We start from the raw sequence: 27,342 nt of genomic DNA, 5'->3' as shown, positions 1-27,342 counted from the left end.
AGTCATTTTATTTATTGTCATAGTAAGGGCATAATATTACTGCATTTTTATGGTTTGCAGTCCTTATGGGTTGGCATCATTCACCATATCTGTGACGTCCATACCTGGACTATGGGAAGTTGTCGGCACGTGAACCTTGAACCTTAAGAAATAAAGGGAAAGAAGTGGATCCAGAGAGACTCACAATGCCACAAAGCATTAGTGGCAATAGTCCTCAATAAAAGATGGCTGAAAGATGTTCACAAATACCTGCGATTCAGGTAAAGTGTGGCTATACAACACACTGGCATTCTTTAGTAATTAGTTATATTTTATAAGGCCATAAATATACACACACACACATATATATATATATATATAAGAAATTCAACTGTTTTATCAGATCAACAGACCTAGAGGCATTCCAGAATCACTTCTTATTGGATTCTTATGGATACATTTCCGAGCTGCAAGGACAGATTTTAAAGAACAGATTGACATGTGAAGCGGGTATGCCTAGGAGGAGCCTTCGATCAGATGACCCCAGAATGCTTGGTTTGGTTCCCCCATATACCTGCACCATCCTTATCAGAATTGCTGCAGACACAAGTCAGGCGAGGTCTAGGTAATTTACACTTGTTTCTTGCATATGTTGTACCATATTTCATATCACTGAATGATATTAACATCACAATACATTTTGTAATACCATTGTCATCAACAGGGTCATTATTCCAAGCAGCACCTGATGTGGAACGGTCCACATAGGAGATCGCCTGGTCTCTAAAAAAGTTGTTACAAATGTACCTTTTATGTAAATATGAATAATTATAAACACAGGAGCTAATGTAAATAGTAATAAACATGTGAAAAAAAGGATTCATGAAGAAAATGTATGACAATTAATACATCAAAGACATCTATGTGTAACGGTTTATTGCAATCCAATTTTACAACATAACAATACTTCTGGACATGACGTAATCACAAAAATATCATAATTTTACATATAGACAAAATAAATATATAAAAAACGTATAATATATAAATGATAAACTATGTACATTTATTTGATGCTTTGACAATGCTAAGGCAGGTTGTTGAGTACTCTTGTGGTACTGTCTGAACTTGCTAGAGAGCCTGGATGGAAATTCATAACCCAGAAATAATCCTGTGTAGTGTCCTTGAGGATCAGAGAACTTGTCCCTGATCCTCCAAACACAACAACTGGGGATGACAAGTCGGTTTCCCTGGCCTAAAGATCCATGTTGCCAATAAATAAAGTGTCTATAGGCACCATAGCGGTACTCCCTGTTGTCATCCCCAGGCTCCTTGATGTGGCCTAATACCGTAATGTCCTCCCGGTACTGCCTGTGAATACCAATGAAGCCTTCTTCAAGGCAGTACAGGGAGAAGTGTGGTAGTACATTTACATTTATTCATTTGGCAGACGCTTTTATCCAAAGCGACTTACAAGTTGTTTTTTACAGTGGCACATTACTGCAGAGCAATCAGGGGTAAGGTGTCCTGTAGGTTGCAATTTCCTACATCGCCAATAGTGGTCTCTGAAACTTACAGACAGAACCTTTAAACCAGAGTTTTACAGCCTTGTGTAGCACAGTTTGGAAAACCGCTTCGGGTACGTTCCAATCGCACATGTTCCCTACTGGCTAGAACGCTTGATGTAGAGACTTTGGAGAGAGATGGACAATTTCCCCTCATGATAGGCCTATAGCCGTTTGGATGACACTTGATGAACGGAGTGATACAGGAACTCAATATTTCTCCATTTCTCGGATGAGCCGTCGTAATGTGTCCCTTTCCCACAGTGACGTTCAAGCGCGCAAAAACACTGTTTGATACGCGTCCTGCCTGCCGCACACTCTCCCCCGACATCAAAAATTATTATTTATAATGTGAACCTGTATCCTGTCTTACATCTGTAGGTCATACACGAAAATATCTAGTAAAATAATTCAATTGCAAGTGAATTATAAGTGTTTAAAATATGTATTGAAGAAAGCCTCATATCTTTTATTCACTGTTTTACTGATACGTAACTTCTATGTGACACCATACAAACAAGATAAGAACAGACACCTCATTTCTCCTCATTTCAGTTCTGTTTATTATCACAACAGTGAGAGGGGGAATATACAAATAAGCAGGATGTAAAATATGAAAATAAGTCTTTCCAGAGAAATAAACAAATGATGTGAGGCGCTGAAGATCAGATGTGATATAAAGACATAGAAACACACAGAGAGACAAACAGCAGCAGATTCACCAGAGAAACACACAAGAGATGAAAAGTAAGATTCTCATTCATATTAATATCATTATTTTCACACGACTCTGTTTTATAAACATTGTGAAAGTTTTAACATGTAGAGACACAATATAACAACCTTTCATATCACATTTATTTGATGCATATTTATATATAGTATTTCGACATTTTGTAAATTCATTTATTATTTATTTATCGTGGTTACCAAAATGTGATTTTTTTACATTTAATGTTTTCAATGTGTTTCTTCCTCAGAAATGGCTCAGATTGTATATTTCAGTCTTCTTGTCATCGGTGAGTTTGCGTTTCTGGTTTATGTTTGTGAATAGATTCTGTGTGTTTTAATAAAGACTCAAACTCTCTCTTTCAGCTCTCTGTTCAATATCTGAATGCATTCAGCGCCGCTATCACTATATAAACATGAATAAGAACTGGACTGAAGCTCAGAGATACTGCAGAGAGAACTACACAGATCTGGCCAAAGTCAACAACATCAATGACATGAACGAGCTGATGAAGACTGTGAATAACAGTCAGGTGAATGTCTGGATTGGACTGAAGAGAACAGATGTTTATAAATGGAAGTGGTCTCTGTGTGATCCTGTGAAATATCTGAACTGGGAAACTGATCCATCGACTGACACAAAATAATTGTGCTGTTATGAGAAATGGAACGTGGCGTCAGCAGAACTGTGATGAGAGGTCACAGTTCATCTGCTATAATGGTGAGTGACAACAAACCTTCACAAAACATGATCATAAGAAACAATAATAATCATCACAGTTAAGACACAGAACACGCGATCATAAGAAACAATAATAATCATCACAGTTAAGACACAGAACACGCGATCATAAGAAACAATAATAATCATCACAGTTAAGACACAGAACACACGATCATAAGAAACAATACTAAACATCACAGTTAAGACACAGAACACGCGATCATAAGAAACAATAATAAACATCACAGTTAAGACACAGAACACGCGATCATAAGAAACAATACTAAACATCACAGTTAAGACACAGAACACGCGATCATAAGAAACAATAATAATCATCACAGTTAAGACACAGAACACGCGATCATAAGAAACAATAATAATCATCACAGTTAAGACACAGAACACGCGATCATAAGAAACAATAATAATCATCACAGTTAAGACACAGAACACACGATCATAAGAAACAATAATAAACATCACAGTTAAGACACAGAACACGCGATCATAAGAAACAATAATAATCATCACAGTTAAGACACAGAACACGAGACCATAAGAAACAATAATAATCATCACAGTTAAGACACAGAACACGAGACCATAAGAAACAATAATAATCATCACAGTTAAGACACAGAACACACGATCATAAGAAACAATAATAAACATCACAGTTAAGACACAGAACACGCGATCATAAGAAACAATAATAATCATCACAGTTAAGACACAGAACACACGATCATAAGAAACAATAATAATCATCACAGTTAAGACACAGAACACGCGATCATAAGAAACAATAATAATCATCACAGTTAAGACACAGAACACGAGATCATAAGAAACAATAATAAACATCACAGTTAAGACACAGAACACGAGATCATAAGAAACAATAATAATCATCACAGTTAAGACACAGAACACACGATCATAAGAAACAATAATAAACATCACAGTTAAGACACGGAACACGCGATCATAAGAAACAACAATAATCATCACAGTTAAGACACAGAACACACGATCATAAGAAACAATAATAAACATCACAGTTAAGACACGGAACACGCGATCATAAGAAACAACAATAATCATCACAGTTAAGACACGGAACACGCGATCATAAGAAACAATAATAATCATCACAGTTAAGACACAGAACACACGATCATAAGAAACAATAATAAACATCAGAACACGAGATCATAAGAAACAATAATAAACATCACAGTTAAGACACGGAACACGCGATCATAAGAAACAATAATAAACATCACAGTTAAGACACAGAACACGCGATCATAAGAAACAATAATAATCATCACAGTTAAGACACAGAACACGCGATCATAAGAAACAATAATAAACATCACAGTTAAGACACAGAACACGAGATCATAAGAAACAATAATAAACATCACGGTTAAGACACAGAACACGCGATCATAAGAAACAATAATAATCATCACAGTTAAGACACAGAACACACGATCATAAGAAACAATAATAATCATCACAGTTAAGACACAGAACACACGCGATCATAAGAAACAATAAGAAACATCACAGTTAAGACACAGAACACGCGATCATAAGAAAAAATAATAATCATCACAGTTAAGACACAGAACACACGATCATAAGAAACAATAATAATCATCACAGTTAAGACACAGAACACGCGATCATAAGAAACAATAATAAACATCACAGTTAAGACACAGAACACGCGATCATAAGAAAAAATAATAATCATCACAGTTAAGACACAGAACACGCGATCATAAGAAACAATAATAAACATCACAGTTAAGACACAGAACACGCGATCATAAGAAACAATAATAAACATCACAGTTAAGACACAGAACACACGATCATAAGAAACAATAATAATCATCACAGTTAAGACACAGAACACACGCGATCATAAGAAACAATAATAAACATCACAGTTAAGACACAGAACACACGATCATAAGAAACAATAATAAACATCACAGTTAAGACACAGAACACGCGATCATAAGAAACAATAATAAACATCACAGTTAAGACACAGAACACGCGATCATAAGAAACAATAATAATCATCACAGTTAAGACACAGAACACGCGATCATAAGAAACAATAATAAACATCACAGTTAAGACACAGAACACGCGATCATAAGAAACAATAATAAACATCACAGTTAAGACAGAACACACGATCATAAGAAACAATAATAAACATCACAGTTAAGACACAGAACACGCGATCATAAGAAACAATAATAAACATCACAGTTAAGACACAGAACACGCGATCATAAGAAACAATAATAATCATCACAGTTAAGACACAGAACACACGATCATAAGAAACAATAATAAACATCACAGTTAAGACACAGAACACACGCGATCATAAGAAACAATAATAAACATCACAGTTAAGACAGAACACACGATCATAAGAAACAATAATAAACATCACAGTTAAGACACAGAACACACGATCATAAGAAACAATAATAATCATCACAGTTAAGACACAGAACACACGCGATCATAAGAAACAATAATAAACATCACAGTTAAGACACAGAACACGCGATCATAAGAAACAATAATAATCATCACAGTTAAGACACAGAACACGAGACCATAAGAAACAATAATAATCATCACAGTTAAGACACAGAACACGCGATCATAAGAAACAATAAAAATCATCACAGTTAAGACACAGAACACGAGATCATAAGAAACAATAATAATCATCACAGTTAAGACACAGAACACGCGATCATAAGAAACAATAATAATCATCACAGTTAAGACACAGAACACGAGACCATAAGAAACAATAATAATCATCACAGTTAAGACACAGAACACACGATCATAAGAAACAATAATAAACATCACAGTTAAGACACAGAACACACGATCATAAGAAACAATAATAATCATCACAGTTAAGACACAGAACACACGATCATAAGAAACAATAATAAACATCACAGTTAAGACACAGAACACGAGACTATAAGAAAAAATAATAATCATCACAGTTAAGACACAGAACACGCGATCATAAGAAACAATAATAAACATCACAGTTAAGACACAGAACACACGATCATAAGAAACAATAATTAACATCACAGTTAAGACACAGAACACGCGATCATAAGAAACAATAATAATCATCACAGTTAAGACACAGAACACACGATCATAAGAAACAATAATAAACATCACAGTTAAGACACAGAACACGCGATCATAAGAAACAATAATAATCATCACAGTTAAGACACAGAACACGAGACCATAAGAAACAATAATAATCATCACAGTTAAGACACAGAACACGAGACCATAAGAAACAATAATAATCATCACAGTTAAGACACAGAACACACGATCATAAGAAACAATAATAAACATCACAGTTAAGACACAGAACACGCGATCATAAGAAACAATAATAAACATCACAGTTAAGACACAGAACACGCGATCATAAGAAACAATAATAAACATCACAGTTAAGACACAGAACACGCGATCATAAGAAACAATAATAATCATCACAGTTAAGACACAGAACACACGATCATAAGAAACAATACTAAACATCACAGTTAAGACACAGAACACGCGATCATAAGAAACAATAATAATCATCACAGTTAAGACACAGAACACGCGATCATAAGAAACAATAATAATCATCACAGTTAAGACACAGAACACACGATCATAAGAAACAATAATAAACATCACAGTTAAGACACAGAACACGCGATCATAAGAAACAATAATAATCATCACAGTTAAGACACAGAACACGAGACCATAAGAAACAATAATAATCATCACAGTTAAGACACAGAACACGAGACCATAAGAAACAATAATAATCATCACAGTTAAGACACAGAACACACGATCATAAGAAACAATAATAAACATCACAGTTAAGACACAGAACACGCGATCATAAGAAACAATAATAATCATCACAGTTAAGACACAGAACACGCGATCATAAGAAACAATAATAATCATCACAGTTAAGACACAGAACACGAGATCATAAGAAACAATAATAAACATCACAGTTAAGACACAGAACACGAGATCATAAGAAACAATAATAATCATCACAGTTAAGACACAGAACACACGATCATAAGAAACAATAATAAACATCACAGTTAAGACACGGAACACGCGATCATAAGAAACAACAATAATCATCACAGTTAAGACACAGAACACACGATCATAAGAAACAATAATAAACATCACAGTTAAGACACGGAACACGCGATCATAAGAAACAACAATAATCATCACAGTTAAGACACGGAACACGCGATCATAAGAAACAATAATAATCATCACAGTTAAGACACAGAACACACGATCATAAGAAACAATAATAAACATCACAGTTAAGACACAGAACACGAGACCATAAGAAACAATAATAATCATCACAGTTAAGACACAGAACACACGATCATAAGAAACAATAATAATCATCACAGTTAAGACACAGAACACACGATCATAAGAAACAATAATAATCATCACAGTTAAGACACAGAACACGCGATCATAAGAAACAATAATAAACATCACAGTTAAGACACAGAACACGCGATCATAAGAAACAATAATAAACATCACAGTTAAGACACAGAACACGCGATCATAAGAAACAATAATAATCATCACAGTTAAGACACAGAACACGAGACCATAAGAAACAATAATAATCATCACAGTTAAGACACAGAACACACGATCATAAGAAACAATAATAAACATCACAGTTAAGACACAGAACACACGATCATAAGAAACAATAATAAACATCACAGTTAAGACACAGAACACACGATCATAAGAAACAATAATAATCATCACAGTTAAGACACAGAACACACGATCATAAGAAACAATAATAATCATCACAGTTACACAGAACACGAGATCATAAGAAACAATAATAATCATCACAGTTAAGACACAGAACACACGATCATAAGAAACAATAATAATCATCACAGTTAAGACACAGAACACACGATCATAAGAAACAATAATAAACATCACAGTTAAGACACAGAACACACGATCATAAGAAACAATAATAATCATCACAGTTAAGACACAGAACACGCGATCATAAGAAACAATAATAAACATCACAGTTAAGACACAGAACACGCGATCATAAGAAACAATACTTAACATCACAGTTAAGACACAGAACACGCGATCATAAGAAACAATAATAATCATCACAGTTAAGACACAGAACACGCGATCATAAGAAACAATAATAATCATCACAGTTAAGACACAGAACACGCGATCATAAGAAACAATACTAAACATCACAGTTAAGACACAGAACACGCGATCATAAGAAACAATAATAATCATCACAGTTAAGACACAGAACACGAGATCATAAGAAACAATAATAATCATCACAGTTAAGACACAGAACACGCGATCATAAGAAACAATAATAAACATCACAGTTAAGACACAGAACACACGATCATAAGAAACAATAATAATCATCACAGTTAAGACACAGAACACGCGATCATAAGAAACAATAATAAACATCACAGTTAAGACACAGAACACGAGATCATAAGAAACAATAATAAACATCACAGTTAAGACACGGAACACGCGATCATAAGAAACAATAATAAACATCACAGTTAAGACACAGAACACGAGATCATAAGAAACAATAATAAACATCACAGTTAAGACACGGAACACGCGATCATAAGAAACAATAATAATCATCACAGTTAAGACACAGAACACGCGATCATAAGAAACAATAATAAACATCACAGTTAAGACACAGAACACACGATCATAAGAAACAATAATAAACATCACAGTTAAGACACAGAACACACGATCATAAGAAACAATAATAATCATCACAGTTAAGACACAGAACACACGCGATCATAAGAAACAATAATAAACATCACAGTTAAGACACAGAACACACGATCATAAGAAACAATAATAAACATCACAGTTAAGACACAGAACACGCGATCATAAGAAACAATAATAAACATCACAGTTAAGACACAGAACACGCGATCATAAGAAAAAATAATAATCATCACAGTTAAGACACAGAACACGCGATCATAAGAAACAATAATAAACATCACAGTTAAGACACAGAACACACGATCATAAGAAACAATAATAAACATCACAGTTAAGACACAGAACACGCGATCATAAGAAACAATAATAAACATCACAGTTAAGACACAGAACACACGATCATAAGAAACAATAATAATCATCACAGTTAAGACACAGAACACAAGCGATCATAAGAAACAATAATAAACATCACAGTTAAGACACAGAACACACGATCATAAGAAACAATAATAAACATCACAGTTAAGACACAGAACACGCGATCATAAGAAACAATAATAAACATCACAGTTAAGACACAGAACACGCGATCATAAGAAACAATAATAAACATCACAGTTAAGACACAGAACACGCGATCATAAGAAACAATAATAAACATCACAGTTAAGACAGAACACACGATCATAAGAAACAATAATAAACATCACAGTTAAGACACAGAACACGCGATCATAAGAAACAATAATAAACATCACAGTTAAGACACAGAACACGCGATCATAAGAAACAATAATAATCATCACAGTTAAGACACAGAACACACGATCATAAGAAACAATAATAAACATCACAGTTAAGACACAGAACACACGCGATCATAAGAAACAATAATAAACATCACAGTTAAGACAGAACACACGATCATAAGAAACAATAATAAACATCACAGTTAAGACACAGAACACGTGATCATAAGAAACAATAATAATCATCACAGTTAAGACACAGAACACGCGATCATAAGAAACAATAATAAACATCACAGTTAAGACACAGAACACGAGATCATAAGAAACAATAATAATCATCACAGTTAAGACACAGAACACGAGATCATAAGAAACAATAATAAACATCACAGTTAAGACACAGAACACACGATCATAAGAAACAATAATAATCATCACAGTTAAGACACAGAACACACGCGATCATAAGAAACAATAATAAACATCACAGTTAAGACACAGAACACGCGATCATAAGAAACAATAATAATCATCACAGTTAAGACACAGAACACGAGACCATAAGAAACAATAATAATCATCACAGTTAAGACACAGAACACGCGATCATAAGAAACAATAATAATCATCACAGTTAAGACACAGAACACGAGATCATAAGAAACAATAATAATCATCACAGTTAAGACACAGAACACGCGATCATAAGAAACAATAATAATCATCACAGTTAAGACACAGAACACGAGACCATAAGAAACAATAATAATCATCACAGTTAAGACACAGAACACACGATCATAAGAAACAATAATAAACATCACAGTTAAGACACAGAACACACGATCATAAGAAACAATAATAATCATCACAGTTAAGACACAGAACACACGATCATAAGAAACAATAATAAACATCACAGTTAAGACACAGAACACGAGACTATAAGAAAAAATAATAATCATCACAGTTAAGACACAGAACACGCGATCATAAGAAACAATAATAAACATCACAGTTAAGACACAGAACACGCGATCATAAGAAACAATAATAATCATCACAGTTAAGACACAGAACACGCGATCATAAGAAACAATAATAAACATCACAGTTAAGACACAGAACACACGATCATAAGAAACAATAATTAACATCACAGTTAAGACACAGAACACGCGATCATAAGAAACAATAATAATCATCACAGTTAAGACACAGAACACACGATCATAAGAAACAATAATAAACATCACAGTTAAGACACAGAACACGCGATCATAAGAAACAATAATAATCATCACAGTTAAGACACAGAACACGAGACCATAAGAAACAATAATAATCATCACAGTTAAGACACAGAACACGAGACCATAAGAAACAATAATAATCATCACAGTTAAGACACAGAACACACGATCATAAGAAACAATAATAAACATCACAGTTAAGACACAGAACACGCGATCATAAGAAACAATAATAATCATCACAGTTAAGACACAGAACACGCGATCATAAGAAACAATAATAATCATCACAGTTAAGACACAGAACACACGATCATAAGAAACAATAATAAACATCACAGTTAAGACACGGAACACGCGATCATAAGAAACAACAATAATCATCACAGTTAAGACACAGAACACACGATCATAAGAAACAATAATAAACATCACAGTTAAGACACGGAACACGCGATCATAAGAAACAACAATAATCATCACAGTTAAGACACGGAACACGCGATCATAAGAAACAATAATAATACAATAATAAACATCACAGTTAAGACACAGAACACGCGATCATAAGAAACAATAATAATCATCACAGTTAAGACACAGAACACACGATCATAAGAAACAATAATAAACATCACAGTTAAGACACAGAACACACGCGATCATAAGAAACAATAATAAACATCACAGTTAAGACAGAACACACGATCATAAGAAACAATAATAAACATCACAGTTAAGACACAGAACACACGATCATAAGAAACAATAATAATCATCACAGTTAAGACACAGAACACACGCGATCATAAGAAACAATAATAAACATCACAGTTAAGACACAGAACACGCGATCATAAGAAACAATAATAATCATCACAGTTAAGACACAGAACACGAGATCATAAGAAACAATAATAATCATCACAGTTAAGACACAGAACACGCGATCATAAGAAACAATAATAATCATCACAGTTAAGACACAGAACACGCGATCATAAGAAACAATAATAATCATCACAGTTAAGACACAGAACACGAGATCATAAGAAACAATAATAATCATCACAGTTAAGACACAGAACACGCGATCATAAGAAACAATAATAATCATCACAGTTAAGACACAGAACACGAGACCATAAGAAACAATAATAATCATCACAGTTAAGACACAGAACACACGATCATAAGAAACAATAATAAACATCACAGTTAAGACACAGAACACACGATCATAAGAAACAATAATAATCATCACAGTTAAGACACAGAACACACGATCATAAGAAACAATAATAAACATCACAGTTAAGACACAGAACACGAGACTATAAGAAAAAATAATAATCATCACAGTTAAGACACAGAACACGCGATCATAAGAAACAATAATAAACATCACAGTTAAGACACAGAACACACGATCATAAGAAACAATAATTAACATCACAGTTAAGACACAGAACACACGATCATAAGAAACAATAATAAACATCACAGTTAAGACACAGAACACACGCGATCATAAGAAACAATAATAAACATCACAGTACATAAGTAAAGTTTTAGTGTATTTTAAGTGTTATTTATTGATTTAGTAAGTATATAATGATCAGTCTGCTAGTAGTGTCCCTGTAGATGGACTATTGTAATACTGCTGGAGACTAAACTGGCCTCTTCTAAGTTGATGAAAGTTTCTTTTGAAGTGAAGTCTAAGTTTAAGTCTGGGGTTTAACTCCAGTCCTCGGGTCTCCAGCACAGAATGATTTAGATTTCTACATATTGAACAAGTGAATGAGTCAAATCAGATCGAGTCAATGAGATAATGAAGTGAAGATGAAAACATGAACAATAAGATCAAAACCTCTAATGGTGTTCAGTGTTTCCTTCAGTGGACCTCATGACTCTTGTTCTCTTATAATCATGTGTCTGATGTGATTGTTTGTTTTATTGTAAATGGAGTCAGTTTGTGTTGATGATACGCTGTAAGTAGCTTGATGTTTCAGAACTGTTTCTACGTGTTTTAGGACCTGTGACATCACTCCACGCTTTCATATTCACTTTGTGTTCTGACACCTGAACAAGTTCAGCATTTATCAAGACTTTAGAAGAAACAAGTTTCTGTAGATTGACATCTGAACTGTGAGTTTAATGAGAATGAATGAAAATCATGAGACTTGAATCTTTCTTTTCTTCAACAGACAGCAGTAAAACAAACATCATTGATTCTTCTAGTCAAACGTGGAGAGAAGCTCAGAGTTTCTGCAGACGGCATCATACTGATCTGACCAGTGTGAGGAACCAGACTGACCATCAACTGATTCACAACATCATTAATAATCCTCAGACATCTGTCTGGATTGGTCTGTTCAGAGACTTGTGGGAGTGGTCAGATAACACTGACTCCTCCTTCAGATACTGGCAGTCTGGTGAACCGAATAGTGCTGTTGGTTCTGAAGATTGTACAGATGCCTTTATGAGTCATGAGGGTCAATGGCATGATGCAGGTTGCAGTTACCCTCAGACTTTTGTGTGTCATGAAGGTGAGTTAATGAAAGTCAATGTGTGTGTTTGATGACAGAAGTTTATTCATGATGAAACTGATCTCAGTTCAGTCACAGTGTTTGTGTTTTGTTGTTTGTTCAGATGGGCTGAAATTGATCCAGAAGAATCTGAGCTGGACTGAAGCTTTAAGTTACTGCAGAGAGAATCATGTTGATCTGGTTTCAGTGGATTCAGAGAAGATTCAGCGCTGGGTGACTGAAGTTCTTCATCAGGCCTCGACTGCTCAGGTGTGGCTGGGGTTACACTATTACTGTCTCATGGATCTCTGGATCTGGGTACGAGGAGAGGTCGTCTGCTATCAGAATTGGGCTCCAGAGGGTCAGTATCATCTGGATGACTGCAGCGGTGAACACAGAGCTGGAGCAGTTCAGTCTGGAGGAGATCATCTCTGGATCAGTCTTCCTCGATCTCAACAACTCAACTTCATCTGCACCAGAAGAGAGAAATAAAGAGATATTAACCTATCTTAAATCATTTCCTGATACACAAGCCTCTTTTTTGTTCATTTTCTGTTTTTTGTTTAGTTCCTTAGCAACAGGGAGCGTCTCAGGGCACACTACAAATACATACTTGCATCAAACTTTCATGACTCCCAGCATGCATTGCAGCTGATCTGAATTAGTTTGCTGATTGTCATCATTGTTGAGGTTTGTGTGAGGTGTGTGTCAGTGAGATGTTTGTGCTTTCACAGCATCTTTGTATTTATAGACCAATAGATTAACATTAGTTATCAAAGTAAGCTTAAGATGTTTCTTCATTTAATACCGTTTGACTCTAATGTTGAACAAACTCTTAAGTCAAGAGCTCAACTAAAGCAAACACTGATGTCAATGGGGTTCAATGTTTATTCAACATTTATTGTGATATTGATTCAGGGTCTTTAACAACAACAATTCAACTATTTCTAACATTTAATGATTTCTTGCTCTCATGAGACACTTGAGTTGCTTCATATGTGATTAGTAAATATTCAAATGAGTTAAATTACATTTATTTTGGATAATATATCGTTTAAGTGAATTATTAACAGATGTGTTTGTTTACTGCTTTAGCTCTTTCAAATATGGAAATGAAATATAAAAATGAAATCTGGTGAAGGTTGACTTTCATTCTGTATGTGTTGGATTCATGTAATGGTGATGGATTAGTTCAAATAAACTCTGATCTACAGACACTATTTTCTCTCCTGACTTTTCACTTCAATCGTCACAGTTATTAAAAATGTTTAGATTTATTAAACGTATAAATGCAGCAAAACTAGACTTGAAATAATCGCAATAGTTCAGTTTTATACAAATTTATAAATGCATGAATGAGCAGGTGATGTGGTCAAGCGTGACCTTTTTTGCCGTAATTACGTTGTACATGAAGTTGTGAACAGAGAAAGAAGAGCGTTTGTTTTTATAAAGTATATACATTTTTATTTTTTTAAGAAAACTACCGATCAATACGCCAGATAAGACCCTTTTTCATCCCATCTGTCAGGTTTTTCTGTAAAACAACAGAATTGTTCTGTTTTTTAACAGTCGTTTGTGTTTTGGTCTCCAAAAAGAGTGAAGTCCGTGCTTAAGTCAAGGTCAAGTAGTGAGTTATTGATGTTATGCTGCTTTTTTCTTTGTTTAAAATCCCTAAATTGGGTCACGCAGCTGATGCGCAGCAATGCTTAGCTGTTAATGAATTGCAGACTTTAAGTAATTATCACTTTTTTACTCATCTGAGTGCATTTTTGAATGCCTACCTTTCCTCACTAATAGAAGAAAACCAGCATAATCCTAGGTTTTTATTTGATACAGTGGCTAAATTAAACAAAAATAAATCGTCAGCAACTTCTGATTCTGTATAGCAGCATAGCAGTAATGAATCTATGAACTATTTCACAGATAAGATATTAGAGAAAAAATTATAACAATGAAACCAGAAGTGAAACCCGCTGAACAAACAACTAACTACAGCGCCCCAAGGAGAAATTGCTATTATTTTCTACCATAGATGACGATGAACTATCTAAAATAATTAGATCATCTTAAATCAACTACATGCATGCTACGTACTACGTACATACGGGTATAAAGGAAGATGGCGGCGGTCATTCACTCACCCTTTGTACTGAGGAACCTGAGAGGGCACTCCCGTTCACTGCAGTGATTCGGTGCAGCGTTGTGGCATGAAGTCACAACGTCTCGTTCCCTCCATCAGGGAACGGAGGTTACAGACGTAACCGAGACGTTCCCCATCAGTCGGTCTCTCAACGTTGTGAGAGACTGACTGGGGATCAATCTTAAACGCCACAGCGCTTGCACCGATATCACGACCTCTAGCGGAGCGACTCTGACTGGGCTAGCGAGTCACAAGAGTGCTACCGCGAGACGTAATCTTCCAGCCACATAGTATTGGTCATACTGAGAAGCCTCTACTGACGGCCTCACGGACAGTGGCGTACGCCTCTAGTAGCGAGGAGCTGTCCGGAGCCGAACACTGGGGAAACACTGCTCTCCTTTTAGAAGAAGGTGTTACGGAGGCCACATCCTACCCGGAAGGGAGGTTACATGTGGAGACACTAACATGGTCTCCCCGGCAGGGAGAACATCATGCGGAAAGGTGTTAGCCCGAATAGGGGGACAATCCAGGTGGGATACCACCGGCGGGGAGGTCACAGATTCACCAATCGGGAAATCCTGAGTGAGGAATTCAACACACGGGACGACCCAGAGGGGAGTCACTACGTATGGGGCACTAGTCCTAATACAGGGGTCTGCCTGAGCAGGGATGACTCTACCTATAACGGACCTGGTTCTAACAGACGGCTCCGCTCAGTCTGTTACCAAGTGCAATGCTTAGTGATGGATGGAATGCCTATGCTTCGCCCGAGAGGGGAAAGTAGGGAGGCTACAATAATGCACTAGTCTCACCTGGTAAGGGGAGAAGGCGCTTTCGCAGGCGTACGCTCAGAACAGGAGTCCGTCCTACACGCCGGGGGCGTTGAGGACATGGGCTGCCACTGGTTCCACGCGAAGATTGTTAAACCTTGCGTAGGTACTGGGCGTAGCCTAACCCGCAGCACTGCAGATGTCTGCCAGAGAGGCGCCTTGTGGCAGTGCCCACGAGGAGGCCACACTCCGAGTGGAGTGGGCCCTCACTGCAAGCGGGCACGGGTGATCTTGGGACTGGTATGCCACCGTGATGGCATCCACAATCCAGTGCGCCAATCTCTGTTTGGAGACAGCCCCCCCCGGGTGCTGTCCTCCGTAACAGACAAAGATGCGGTTATTAAAGTTACAGTGCAGTGGTTGAGTTAGTGCGGATATTAAAGTTACAGTGCAGTGGATGAGTTAATGCGGTTATTAAAGTTACAGTGCGATAGATGAGTTAATGCGGTTAATAAAGTTGCAGTGCAGTGGATGAGTTAATGCGGTTATTAAAGTTACAGTGCACTGGATGAGTTAATGCGGTTATTAAAGTTACAGTGCAGTAGATGAGTTAATGCGGTTAATAAAGTTGCAGTGCAGTAGATGAGTTAATGCAGTTATTAAAGTTACAGTGCACTGGATGAGTTAATGCGGTTATTAAAGTTACAGTGCAGTAGATGAGTTAATGCGGTTAATAAAGTTGCAGTGCAGTAGATGAGTTAGTCCAGTTATTAAAGTTACAGTGCAGTGGATGACTTAATGCGGTTATTGAAGTTACAGTGCACTGGATGAGTTAATGCGGTTATTAAAGTTACAGTGCAGTAGATGAGTTAATGCGGTTAATAAAGTTGCAGTGCAGTAGATGAGTTAGTCCAGTTATTAAAGTTACAGTGCAGTGGATGGGTTAATGCGGTTATTGAAGTTACAGTGCAGTAGATGAGTTAATGCGGTTAATAAAGTTGCAGTGCAGTGGATGAGTTAGTCCAGTTATTAAAGTTACAGTGCAGTCGATGGGTTAATGCGGTTATTGAAGTTACAGTGCAGTAGATGAGTTAATGCGGTTAATAAAGTTGCAGTGCAGTAGATGAGTTAGTCCAGTTATTGAAGTTACAGTGCAGTAGATGAGTTAATGCGGTTAATAAAGTTGCAGTGCAGTAGATGAGTTAGTCCAGTTATTGAAGTTACAGTGCAGTAGATGAGTTAATGCGGTTAATAAAGTTGCAGTGCAGTAGATGAGTTAGTCCAGTTATTAAAGTTACAGTGCAGTGGATGAGTTAATGCGGTTAATAAAGTTGCAGTGCAGTAGATGAGTTAATGCAGTTAATAAAATTGCAGTGCAATAGATGACTTAATGCATCAATGCTATTAAAGATAATTTATGACATCCACTGCAGGAGAACTAAGTTTTTCCGCTAAATGAGGGCAACGAAAGCTCCTGCCCAGAGAAGGAGGTGTTTCTATTAGCTAAAAATTAAAAATGCTGTGTTCGTCACAGGAACTTACGGCACGTTTGCCTCATTTGACACAAGCCTCTCGTTCTCCTGCAGCGGATGTTAGACATTATCGTTGATAACATTGTCAATATGGATATTTCTCGTAAACAAACAATCGTTTAGCTTCAGAAGACCTTTGTTAAGACCACAGAGTTGTGTCGAGCAGTTCTTTGATCGATGGATGCACTTTTTGGAGCTTCATAAACTTGCCCCCCATTCAGTGCCATTCTACTGCCTGGAAGTAAAATGATAGGTGGTATTATAACTCCGACTCCATTATTCTTCAAGAAGAAAGCCACATTCACGTAAGATGCCTTGAGGGTAAGTAAAAACATGGGGACATTTTGATTCAAGTCTGAAATATCCCTTTAAGAGAGTATAAACTTGGAAAAAAAAAAGAGCCTTAAATACTCCATATGAACGAAATGCTTCGTGGCTATCTGATGCATCATACTTGAACACAAGTATCCGTAATTGAGTGAGAAATTAGTCTCAAAAGTGACAAATGTCAAGGTGACATCTTTTTAGGGGTTTAGGGATTTAATTTGCATAAGACAATTTTCTTTACACAGAAAAAGGTGATTTTATAACAAATGTTAAAACTGGTTATGGTGGGTCCTGCATTGTGGTCTTTAAGTGCACACTGCACGGGGGGGGGGGGGGGGGGCGGGTATGTTTATGCATTTGTAATAAGAATATTTTTAAGACAAAATCTTATGGCAAATAATATAGTAAACTGTTAATTTTGCTCCAATATACCGTATTTGCATAAGTTTTTACTCCGTAAAACGTCTCGGTTACGTCTGTAACCTCGGTTCCCTGATGGAGGGAACGAGACGTTGTGAGAGACTGACTGGGGTTTGATCTTGAGAACCTACCTTCTCCGAGATAATTAATTAATAAAACGCCAATGGGCTTGGCGAATGGCACGCGCACGCCAGTCTCCGCCCCGTGCATACGGGTATAAAGGAAGATGGCGGCGGTCATTCACTCACCCTTTGTACTGAGGAACCTGAGAGGGCACTCCCGTTCACTGCAGTGATTCGGTGCAGCGTTGTGGCATGAAGTCACAACGTCTCGTTCCCTCCATCAGGGAACCGAGGTTACAGACGTAACCGAGACCTTCCCCTTCAGTCGGTCTCTCGACGTTGTGAGTGACTGACTGGGGATCAATCTTAAACGCCACAGCGCTTGCACCGATATCACGACCTCTAGCGGAGCGACCCTGACTGGGCTAGCGAGTCCCAGAGTGCTACCGCGAGACGTAATCTTCCAGTCATATAGTATTGGTCATACCGAGAAGCCTCTACTGACGGCCTCACGGACAGTGGCGTACGCCTCTAGTAGCGAGGAGCTGTCCGGAGCCGAACACTGGGGAAACACTGCTCTCCTCTTAGAAGAGTGTGCTACGGAGGCCACATCCTACCCGGAGGGGAGGTACATGTGGAGACATGACATGGTCTCCCCGGCGGGGAGAACAACATGCGGAACGGTGTTAGCCCGAATAGGGGGACAATCCAGGTGGGATTACCACCGGCGGGGAGGTCACAGATTCACCAATCGGGAAATCCTGAGTGAGGAATTCAACACACGGGACGACCCAAAGGGGAGTCACTACGTATGGGGCACTAGTCCTAATACAGGGGTCTGCCTGAGCAGGGATGACTCTACCTGTAACGGACCTGGTTCTAACAGACGGCTCCGCCCAGTCTGTTACCAAGTGCAATGCTTAGTGATGGATGGAATGCCTATACTTCGCCCGAGAGGGGAAAGTAGGTAGGCTACAATAGCGCACTAGTCTCACCTGGTGAGGGGAGAAGGCGCTTTCGCAGGCGTACGCCCAAACCAGGAGCCCACCCTAAACGTTGGCGGCGTTTAAGGGATGTGCTGCAACTGGTTCCACGTGGAGATTGTAAAATCTCGTGAAGGTACTGGGCGTAGCCCAACCCGCAGTTCTACAATGTCTGCCAGAGAGGCGCCCTGTGCCAGTGCCCACGAGTGGAGTGGGCTCTCACTGCCAGCGGGCACGGCGATCCTGGGATTGGTACCCAGTGCGCCACTTCTGTTTGGAGACAGCCCCCCCCGGGTGCCGTCTCCCAGAACAGACAAAGAGCTGCTCAGAGCTTCTGAGGCTCTGTGTGCGGTCCAGACCGAGGCGCAGCGCGCGTACTGGACACAACACATAGAAAGGTTGGGTCTTCCTCTCCGGAGGGGAGCGCCTGCAGGTTCACCACCTGGTCCCGGAAGGGAGTAGTGGGAAGCTTGGGCTCGTTGTCGGGATAGGATCTCAGGACCACGTGAGAATTACCGATCCCGAGTTCCAGGCACCTTTGGGACACAGAGAATGCCTGTAGGTCCCCCACCCTCTTGATGGAGGTGAGCGCCACAAAGAGTGCATCTTTCATCCGACTGAGGAAGATTGGCAATACTTTGGGGCTCACCAGGGCCGTACCAAGGCCCTGTAGGACCCCATTAGGGTCCCAAGAGGGTACGGAGCGCGGCCAGGGTGGACACACCCTTCTCGCGCTCCTGAGGAACCTGGTGACCAGGTTGTGCTGACGGGGATACTTACCTGCGGGTCAGCACTGATCCGATCAGGCAACTCCGCGGGTTCTCCTCCCGGGGAGAACACCAGGACAATTGGCGCCACTTATAAGCGTATGACCGCCTAGAGGCGGGGCTCTAGCCTGTAAGACAGTCTCCCGGACCGCTAACGGGCAAGCCCTCGTCCCGTCCAGGGGCCAGGCATGGAGGTTCCAGAGGCCTGCGTTGGGGTGCCACAACGTGCCCTTCCCCTGCAACGGAAGGTCCTTCGTCAGGGGAATGGGCCAGGGGGGCTGTCGTCAGATCTACCAGATCCGAGAGCCAGGTCTGGTTGGGCCAGTATGGCACCACTCACCAGAACCTGATGCCCCTTTCTCTGACCTTGCACAGGACCTGTGCAAGGAGGCTCACTGGGGGGGAAGGCGTACTTCCGCTTGTCCCGCGGCCAGCTGTGTGCTAGGGCATCCGTGCCGAGGGGACCCTCGGTCTGGGAATACCATAGCGGGTAATGGGTGGAGTCCGGGGAGGCAACAGGTCCACCTGTGCCTGCCGAACCGCTTCCCACATGAGCCGGCTGCACGGGGATGGAGTCGCCACTCTCCGTGGGGAGTACACTGTCGAGAGAGCGCATCGGCTGTCTGGTACAGGTTGCCCAGAAGAAACGTGGCCCGCAGGGATTCACCTGCTGACTCCCAAGGAGGAGGCGTCGGGCGAGTTGTGATAACTGCGGTGAGCGTATGCCGCCTTGCGATTGATGTACGCTACGGCAGTCGTGCTGTCCAACCGGACTAGCACGTGTTTGTCCTGCACGAGGGGCTGGAGCCTCCTCAGTGCCAGAAGGACTGCCAACAACTCTAGGCAGTTGATATGCCCACGCAGTCGGGGACCTGTCCACCGACCCGATACTGCGTGCCCACTTGCACACCGCACCCCACCCTTGCAGGGAGGCGTCTGTCGTTCCCACGACACGCCTCGAAACCTGTCCGAGCGGGACCCCCGCTCGGAGAAAAGGTCAAGTCTGACCAGGGTAAGAGAGTGCGAAGGCACTGAGGCGTTACCGTAATCCGCCTGGTGCCGGCGTGCCACGCCGTCCAGGGAACCCGACTCTGTAGCCAGTGCTGAAGCGGCCGCATGTGCATCAACCCGAGAGGGATTACCCCCGTCGAGGACGGCATGTGCCCCAGGAGCCTCTGAAAATTCTTCAGCGGCGTCGAGGGATTCTGACTGATCAACCTCAGACAACGCAGCACTGACTGTGCACGCTCGTTGGTGAGACGTGCTGACATACGGACAGAGTCTAGTTCCATACCGAGGTAAGAGGTGCTCTGCGCGGGGGAGAGCTTGCTCTTCTCCTGGTTGACCCGGAGGCCTAGACGGTCTAGGTGCCGAAGCACAAGGTCCCTGTGCGTGCACAACACATCTCGCGAGTGTGCCAAGACAAGCCAGTCGTCAAGATAGTTTAGCACTCGCACGCCTTGCTCCCTGCCAGGAGCTAAGGCAGCCTCCACTAGCTTGGAAAAAACCCGTGGAGACAGGGCCAGACCGAATGGCAGGACCCTGTACTGATTCGCCCTTCCCTCGAACGCGAACCGTAGGAACGGCCGGTGTCGGGGGAGAATAGAGACGTGAAAGTACGCGTCCTTCAGGTCGATTGCCACGAACCAATCCTGGTGACGTACCGAGCCCAGGATGCGCCTCTGCGTCAGCACTCTGAACGGCAGCTTGTGCAGGTGCTTGTTCAGGTGCCGCAGATCCAAAAATGGGCCGCAGCCCCCCGCCCTTTTTTGGGCACGATGAAGTACTGGCTGTAAAACTCGGACGACATCTCGGTTATAGGGACGGGTTCGACCGCACCCTTCGCCAGAAGGGCGGCGACCTCCTGCCGAAGTACGGAAGCATTCTCTCCTCGCCCCGAGGTGTACAGAATGCCACGAAACTTGGGGGGGGCGCCTGGCGAATTGGATCGAGTAACCGAGACGGACCGTCCTCTCTATCCAGTGTGACGGGCTGGTGCGCTACCAAGCGCCCAAGAACCGTGACAACGGGACCAGAGGGACAATCTGCCTCACCGTGCCGGGGGAGGCTGGTTCGGTGGCTGACAGTACGGTCACCTCGCACAGGGGGGACCCCCAGGGAGGTTGACGGCTCTGTATGTTTACCTGCTTCAGGCGGCCCAACGCAATGTCCGGAGGAGATTGCGGTCGGCGGCCCGATCCATCCCATACACCGTCTGGACGAGAGTGTTGTGGAGGAAAACCCAGGGGAGATTTGTCTCTTTGAGAGTATGTGGGCGCCGGACCCTGAAAAGGGCCCAGACTCGATGGAACGCGGCAGGCAGCGTCCTTTTCCGATCCGGCATTGGAAAGGCCGGGATTCGGGCCCAGTAAAATCTCCCCCTGGTTCGTCCCGTCAGGGCCGCTTTAAAGAGCCTCTTGGCGGGCTGCTGACGGGGAACAGATGCCCTCTTCCGCGGGGTCCACCTCTGGTGGGTCGTCCTCTGGGAGGTTCCATAACCGGAGGGCCGCCGCGGGAGGGCAGGGCTGCTGGGAACCAGACTGTGCCCGAGACCATGCCGACCTGTTGGCGGGCACGTTGCCGCGTGGCAGGATCTGTTCGATCGCCTCAGTCTGCCAGACCGCGGAGAACTGCCGTCCTCCACGGTATCACCAAGCAGCCCTGCTTGCGAGATGGGCGCATCCAGAACCGACGTTCTGGGCGCCGCTCACCTGCGCAAGACTAAGCCACAGATGCCTCTCTTGGACCACCATTGTGGACATCGACCGACCCAGTGCACGTGCCGTGGCCTTCGTCGCTCGTAGCGCGAGGTCTGTGGCAGTACGTAGCTCTCATACGAGTTGGGTCGAACTTCCCGTCGTCCAAATCCTTCAGGACTTACCTGAAAAACCCGGAGGACCGCCATGGCGTGGAGAGCGGAGGCGGTTCATCCAGCAGCACTGCAAGTCTTCGACGAGTGTCGAAGAGCTTACGTGCTCTGGATGGGAGTCTAGGTCGAGCCCCCCCCAGTGGCAGCTGTCTGCGGGCACAAGTGGCCCGCGACTGCACGCTCCACGCGGGGAACGTCAACATAGACTCTAGCCGCCCCACCAACCAGGGAAGTCACAGCCACAGAGCCCTCCGGCCTGAAACGCGCCAAAAGGAGCGCATTCCAGGACTTGGCGAGCTCGTCATGCACCTCCGGGAAAAATGGTAACGGAGCGGGGCGTGGCTTTTGACCACGCCCCCGAAACCGCGCATCTAGCCGCGAGCGTTCCGGCGAGGATGTTGTTACACCCTGCAACCCGATGCACGCGGCTGCCCGGGAAAGCATGGCCGACATCTTAGCCCGAGTCTCCTCCGGAGCTCTCTTCCGCATCCGATGCCAGCAGGCAGCTGTCCGACGCAGCGACAGAGATAGCGTCATCATCCGTGTGCGAAGTCTTACCACTATGAGACGGCCGTCTGCCGCTCGTAGGGGACGAACCAGGTGAGCGTGAAGAGGTATAGATTGTCCGCGAGCGTGAAGCTGACGGAGCGACATCTATCGCGTCCCTAAATCACCCCCGCCGCTCGCCAAAGCGGTCAACCTCGCCGAAACGGCAGCTGAACACGCCTGGGAAACAGACGGGGTGGTGGCAGCGCTCGAAAGAACGTAGCCAACCGTGACCGCAACACCCTGATTGCTATGTCCGCACACACGGGACATTGCATCAGTGAAAACCTGCCTCAGCATGCTTGAGCCCCAAGCAAGTGACACAGGAATCATGGCCGTGAGACTCCGGGATGAGTCTGTCGCACCCAAGGATACAGCTACGAAACATGCTCGTAGCCGGAGGGACTTACCTCTTAAGGTCTGTAGCCTTCTGCCGAAACGCCCAGGGGAAGTCCACCGAAAGGAGAAGTCCGCTGCTCCGCGTCATAAATCCAGCAGGTTTTTCTCGAAGTCGAGTATCGCGTGTAACATCAGCAAACACACAGGTTCCGAAGAACAAAGGATGAGTGAATGACCGCCGCCATCTTCCTTTATACCCGTATGCACGGGGCTGAGACTGGCGTGCGCGTGCCATTCGCCAAGCCCATTGGCGTTTTATTAATTAATTATCTCGGAGAAGGTAGGTTCTCAAGATCAAACCCCAGTCAGTCTCTCACAACGTCGAGAGACCGACTGAAGGGGAACTAATTAAAGCTTTTCCACTGTAAATTATACGGTTCTATACTGTAGCATTTATATGGTATTTTACCGTAACATTTACAGACATATTTTGTATATAATGAATTTAAGATTTTCTTTTGCTTGCGGATGCTACAGATTAAACCGGATCATGACTCTTTAACTGAGAAAGATATCCTAACTCATTTTTAAACATCGTGCAAACCGAACTACGGCAGAAATGAAACAATACGTATCAACCTGTTAATCTCAACAGTGGTGATGATCAAATTAAAAGCTTCATGCCACAATGCATGCTGGGAGTCATTGATGAGTTTGTTCTATGATGCTACCCAGCCTGTAGCATTTCATTTGATAGTTCCCACTGTTGCAAGCTGATTCTTGATGTTCATCTGTGAAAAGTCCGGAGCTGTTAAAATACGTACTGTAATTAAAAACATTAATGTTGATATTTCTGTAATAAAGCTGTGATTTAAGGCAAAACACGCTAAGTGTTTTATGACAAAAACTGAGTTTTCGTTATCATTTAAAAGCCCTGTGAACCGGAAATGCCATTCGTCTTCAGGATTCTGATATGTTTCCGAGTGAAACAGAAAAATGAAATGAGAAAAACACTAGGCGAATTCATGTTTACCACTGCAAATCCATTGAATGTATAAAAACAGGCGTTTCTTTTTGAAATAGAACTGGCAGCAGACTGATGATGGAGAGGAGTTCATGTTCTGTATTGCATTGTATAAACCACTAGGTGGCAAGAGTACATTTCGTTTTGATTGCATAGTTTGTACACAGTGCGTATTTTCATTTTGTTTGGAAACACTCTTTCTAGTGAACTCAGATGAAACAAGTTCACACACAGAGTGTCATACATTGATTCTTCACGTCTTACTGATTGAATAGTCTCACAGTTTTATAATGTATTTAGGTAATCTCTGATTATATGACAGACACTAACACAGCTCCCCACATTAAAACCACAACAGAGACGTGTTTATTTGACTATCATCAGAATAATACATTATCCCACTGAATCGCAGTTTACTGTGCAACAACGAATGCACTTGAACACGCTATCGGCCATAGAAAAGTTGCATTAAAGCGAAGAGTCCAAGTGAGCAAATTATCGGGGGCCCTGCGCTGACAGCCTGCTGGGGCCCGTGAAGTGCTATTCTGCTTGCAGGGTTGTCCTTCTTTGAACCCAGAGTGAGGTCTGAAAGAAGAGAAGTGAATACATGACAGAATAACCAAGAATTGACAGAAATAGAAGAAACTTACCAATTACAATCTGACCAAAGCCATTCAAGACACACAGTCTTTCTTAGGTTGCCCTCCATGTTGTGTTGTAAAGATGAATGATGTTGTGCATCAGAAATATGTGCCCTGGTGGGTTTTTTTTCATTTCTTTGAATATTAACCCATCGGCACAGCTCAGGGACTACTTGTACTTCTTCTACTTGTACTTCTTAGTTTTCTTCTAAGGGCATCTCTTGGATCTTTGGTGATGTATTCATGAAACCTGTAAAAGCATAATGCCCTGAAGATCCAGTAAGAAGACGACAACTGGTATTCTCCTCATCCTTCTTAGTTTTCAGCTAGGGTAGATTCACTTTGAGCTTTTGCTAGCTGGATATTTTCTGTGGTTAGTTCATCAAATTGAAATGTAGAGACTCTGCTTCATGAAGGTTTATACTGTAGATAACCTCATGGTTACAGTCACCATCACCTAATGGATTTTAGCACACGGTCACGACAGACGAATAAAATCTGAACATAACCCAACCAAAGAAATCAGTAATCACGTTTTTCTTTTCAAAATTGTTGTGCAAAAGAGATATATTATCAAATCAACATTGATTAAATTGTGGAATTGTCAATTCCCTTTAACTGCTGTAATGTTGTTTTAAACTCTTGGGCGCTGATAAAGATTGAGCTTGTCCAGAAACGTGTGTAATGACACTTTGAAACGAAATTTTGATGAAGTTTCAACAGTATTGAGGTGCAAAACACGACACTTATTCAACCCTATTAACACAAACACATTTTTAACATTGAATGATTCTATGCTTACTGCATTTAGATCATTGAACTCGTCTCATTTCATGTATTCCCATGTGAAAAATCTAATAAAAAAAACATTTGATAAAGTTTTAACTTTGTACAGAATTCCACTGGACTTCATCAGATGTTCAGATGTCAGTAAAAGACAAACTAAAACCTTTCACATTTGGCCCCTGAAGGACGTCTTTTCAACGTCGACAAAGGCCGTCAGTTTGCCAATCCAGTCAACTAAGACAATAAACACGTTTTTGTTTATTTGCATATATAAACAGACAGACGCAACATAACTGTGTAAATATTCACACTGACCTGATAAAAGCAGCATGTGAATCAGCCTTTCCATTGGTGATGAATTTACAATATGCAAATATATGTATCTGCATGTAATAGTTGAAAATACATATGAATTAACAGACGTTAAAACGTTTATAATTTAGTGGATAAGCTCTAAAGTACAATGTTAAATACAATACTGAAAAAACTTGAATTTAAACAAAAAACATTTGAGGTATACCTGCATCAACAGACAGGACTGAAGATAAAACCCTTCAAATTTTTCAATCTCTACATTTCAGCTTTTATTTCCCACACTAATCTTTATGCAATTGTTTGCTAAATTCGTTTCAGTTTACTTCATGTTGT

The 27,342-nt window shown here is 41.2% G+C and overlaps 1 protein-coding gene across 1 annotated transcript; it reads left to right on the top strand.

Moving 5' to 3' along the window:
• Positions 1–2,689: 2,689 nt before the first annotated feature.
• Positions 2,690–14,707, top strand: LOC306893305 (macrophage mannose receptor 1-like; the record flags this gene model as incomplete). The annotated part of the gene is made up of 3 exons (XM_079455073.1): positions 2,690–2,864; positions 13,168–13,509; positions 13,613–14,707. The coding sequence occupies 3 exons, from the start codon at positions 2,690–2,692 to the stop codon at positions 13,978–13,980; spliced, it is 885 nt and encodes a 294-aa protein (XP_079311199.1). The 3' UTR covers positions 13,981–14,707.
• Between the last annotated feature and the right edge of the window lie 12,635 nt (positions 14,708–27,342).

The sequence above is a fragment of the Barbatula barbatula genome (genome assembly GCF_947034865.1).
Source record: "Barbatula barbatula genome assembly, chromosome: 4".
Classification (NCBI taxonomy): domain Eukaryota; kingdom Metazoa; phylum Chordata; class Actinopteri; order Cypriniformes; family Nemacheilidae; genus Barbatula; species Barbatula barbatula.
Note: the sequence above shows the minus strand (reverse complement) of the source record. Positions and strands in the feature narration are given on the sequence as shown.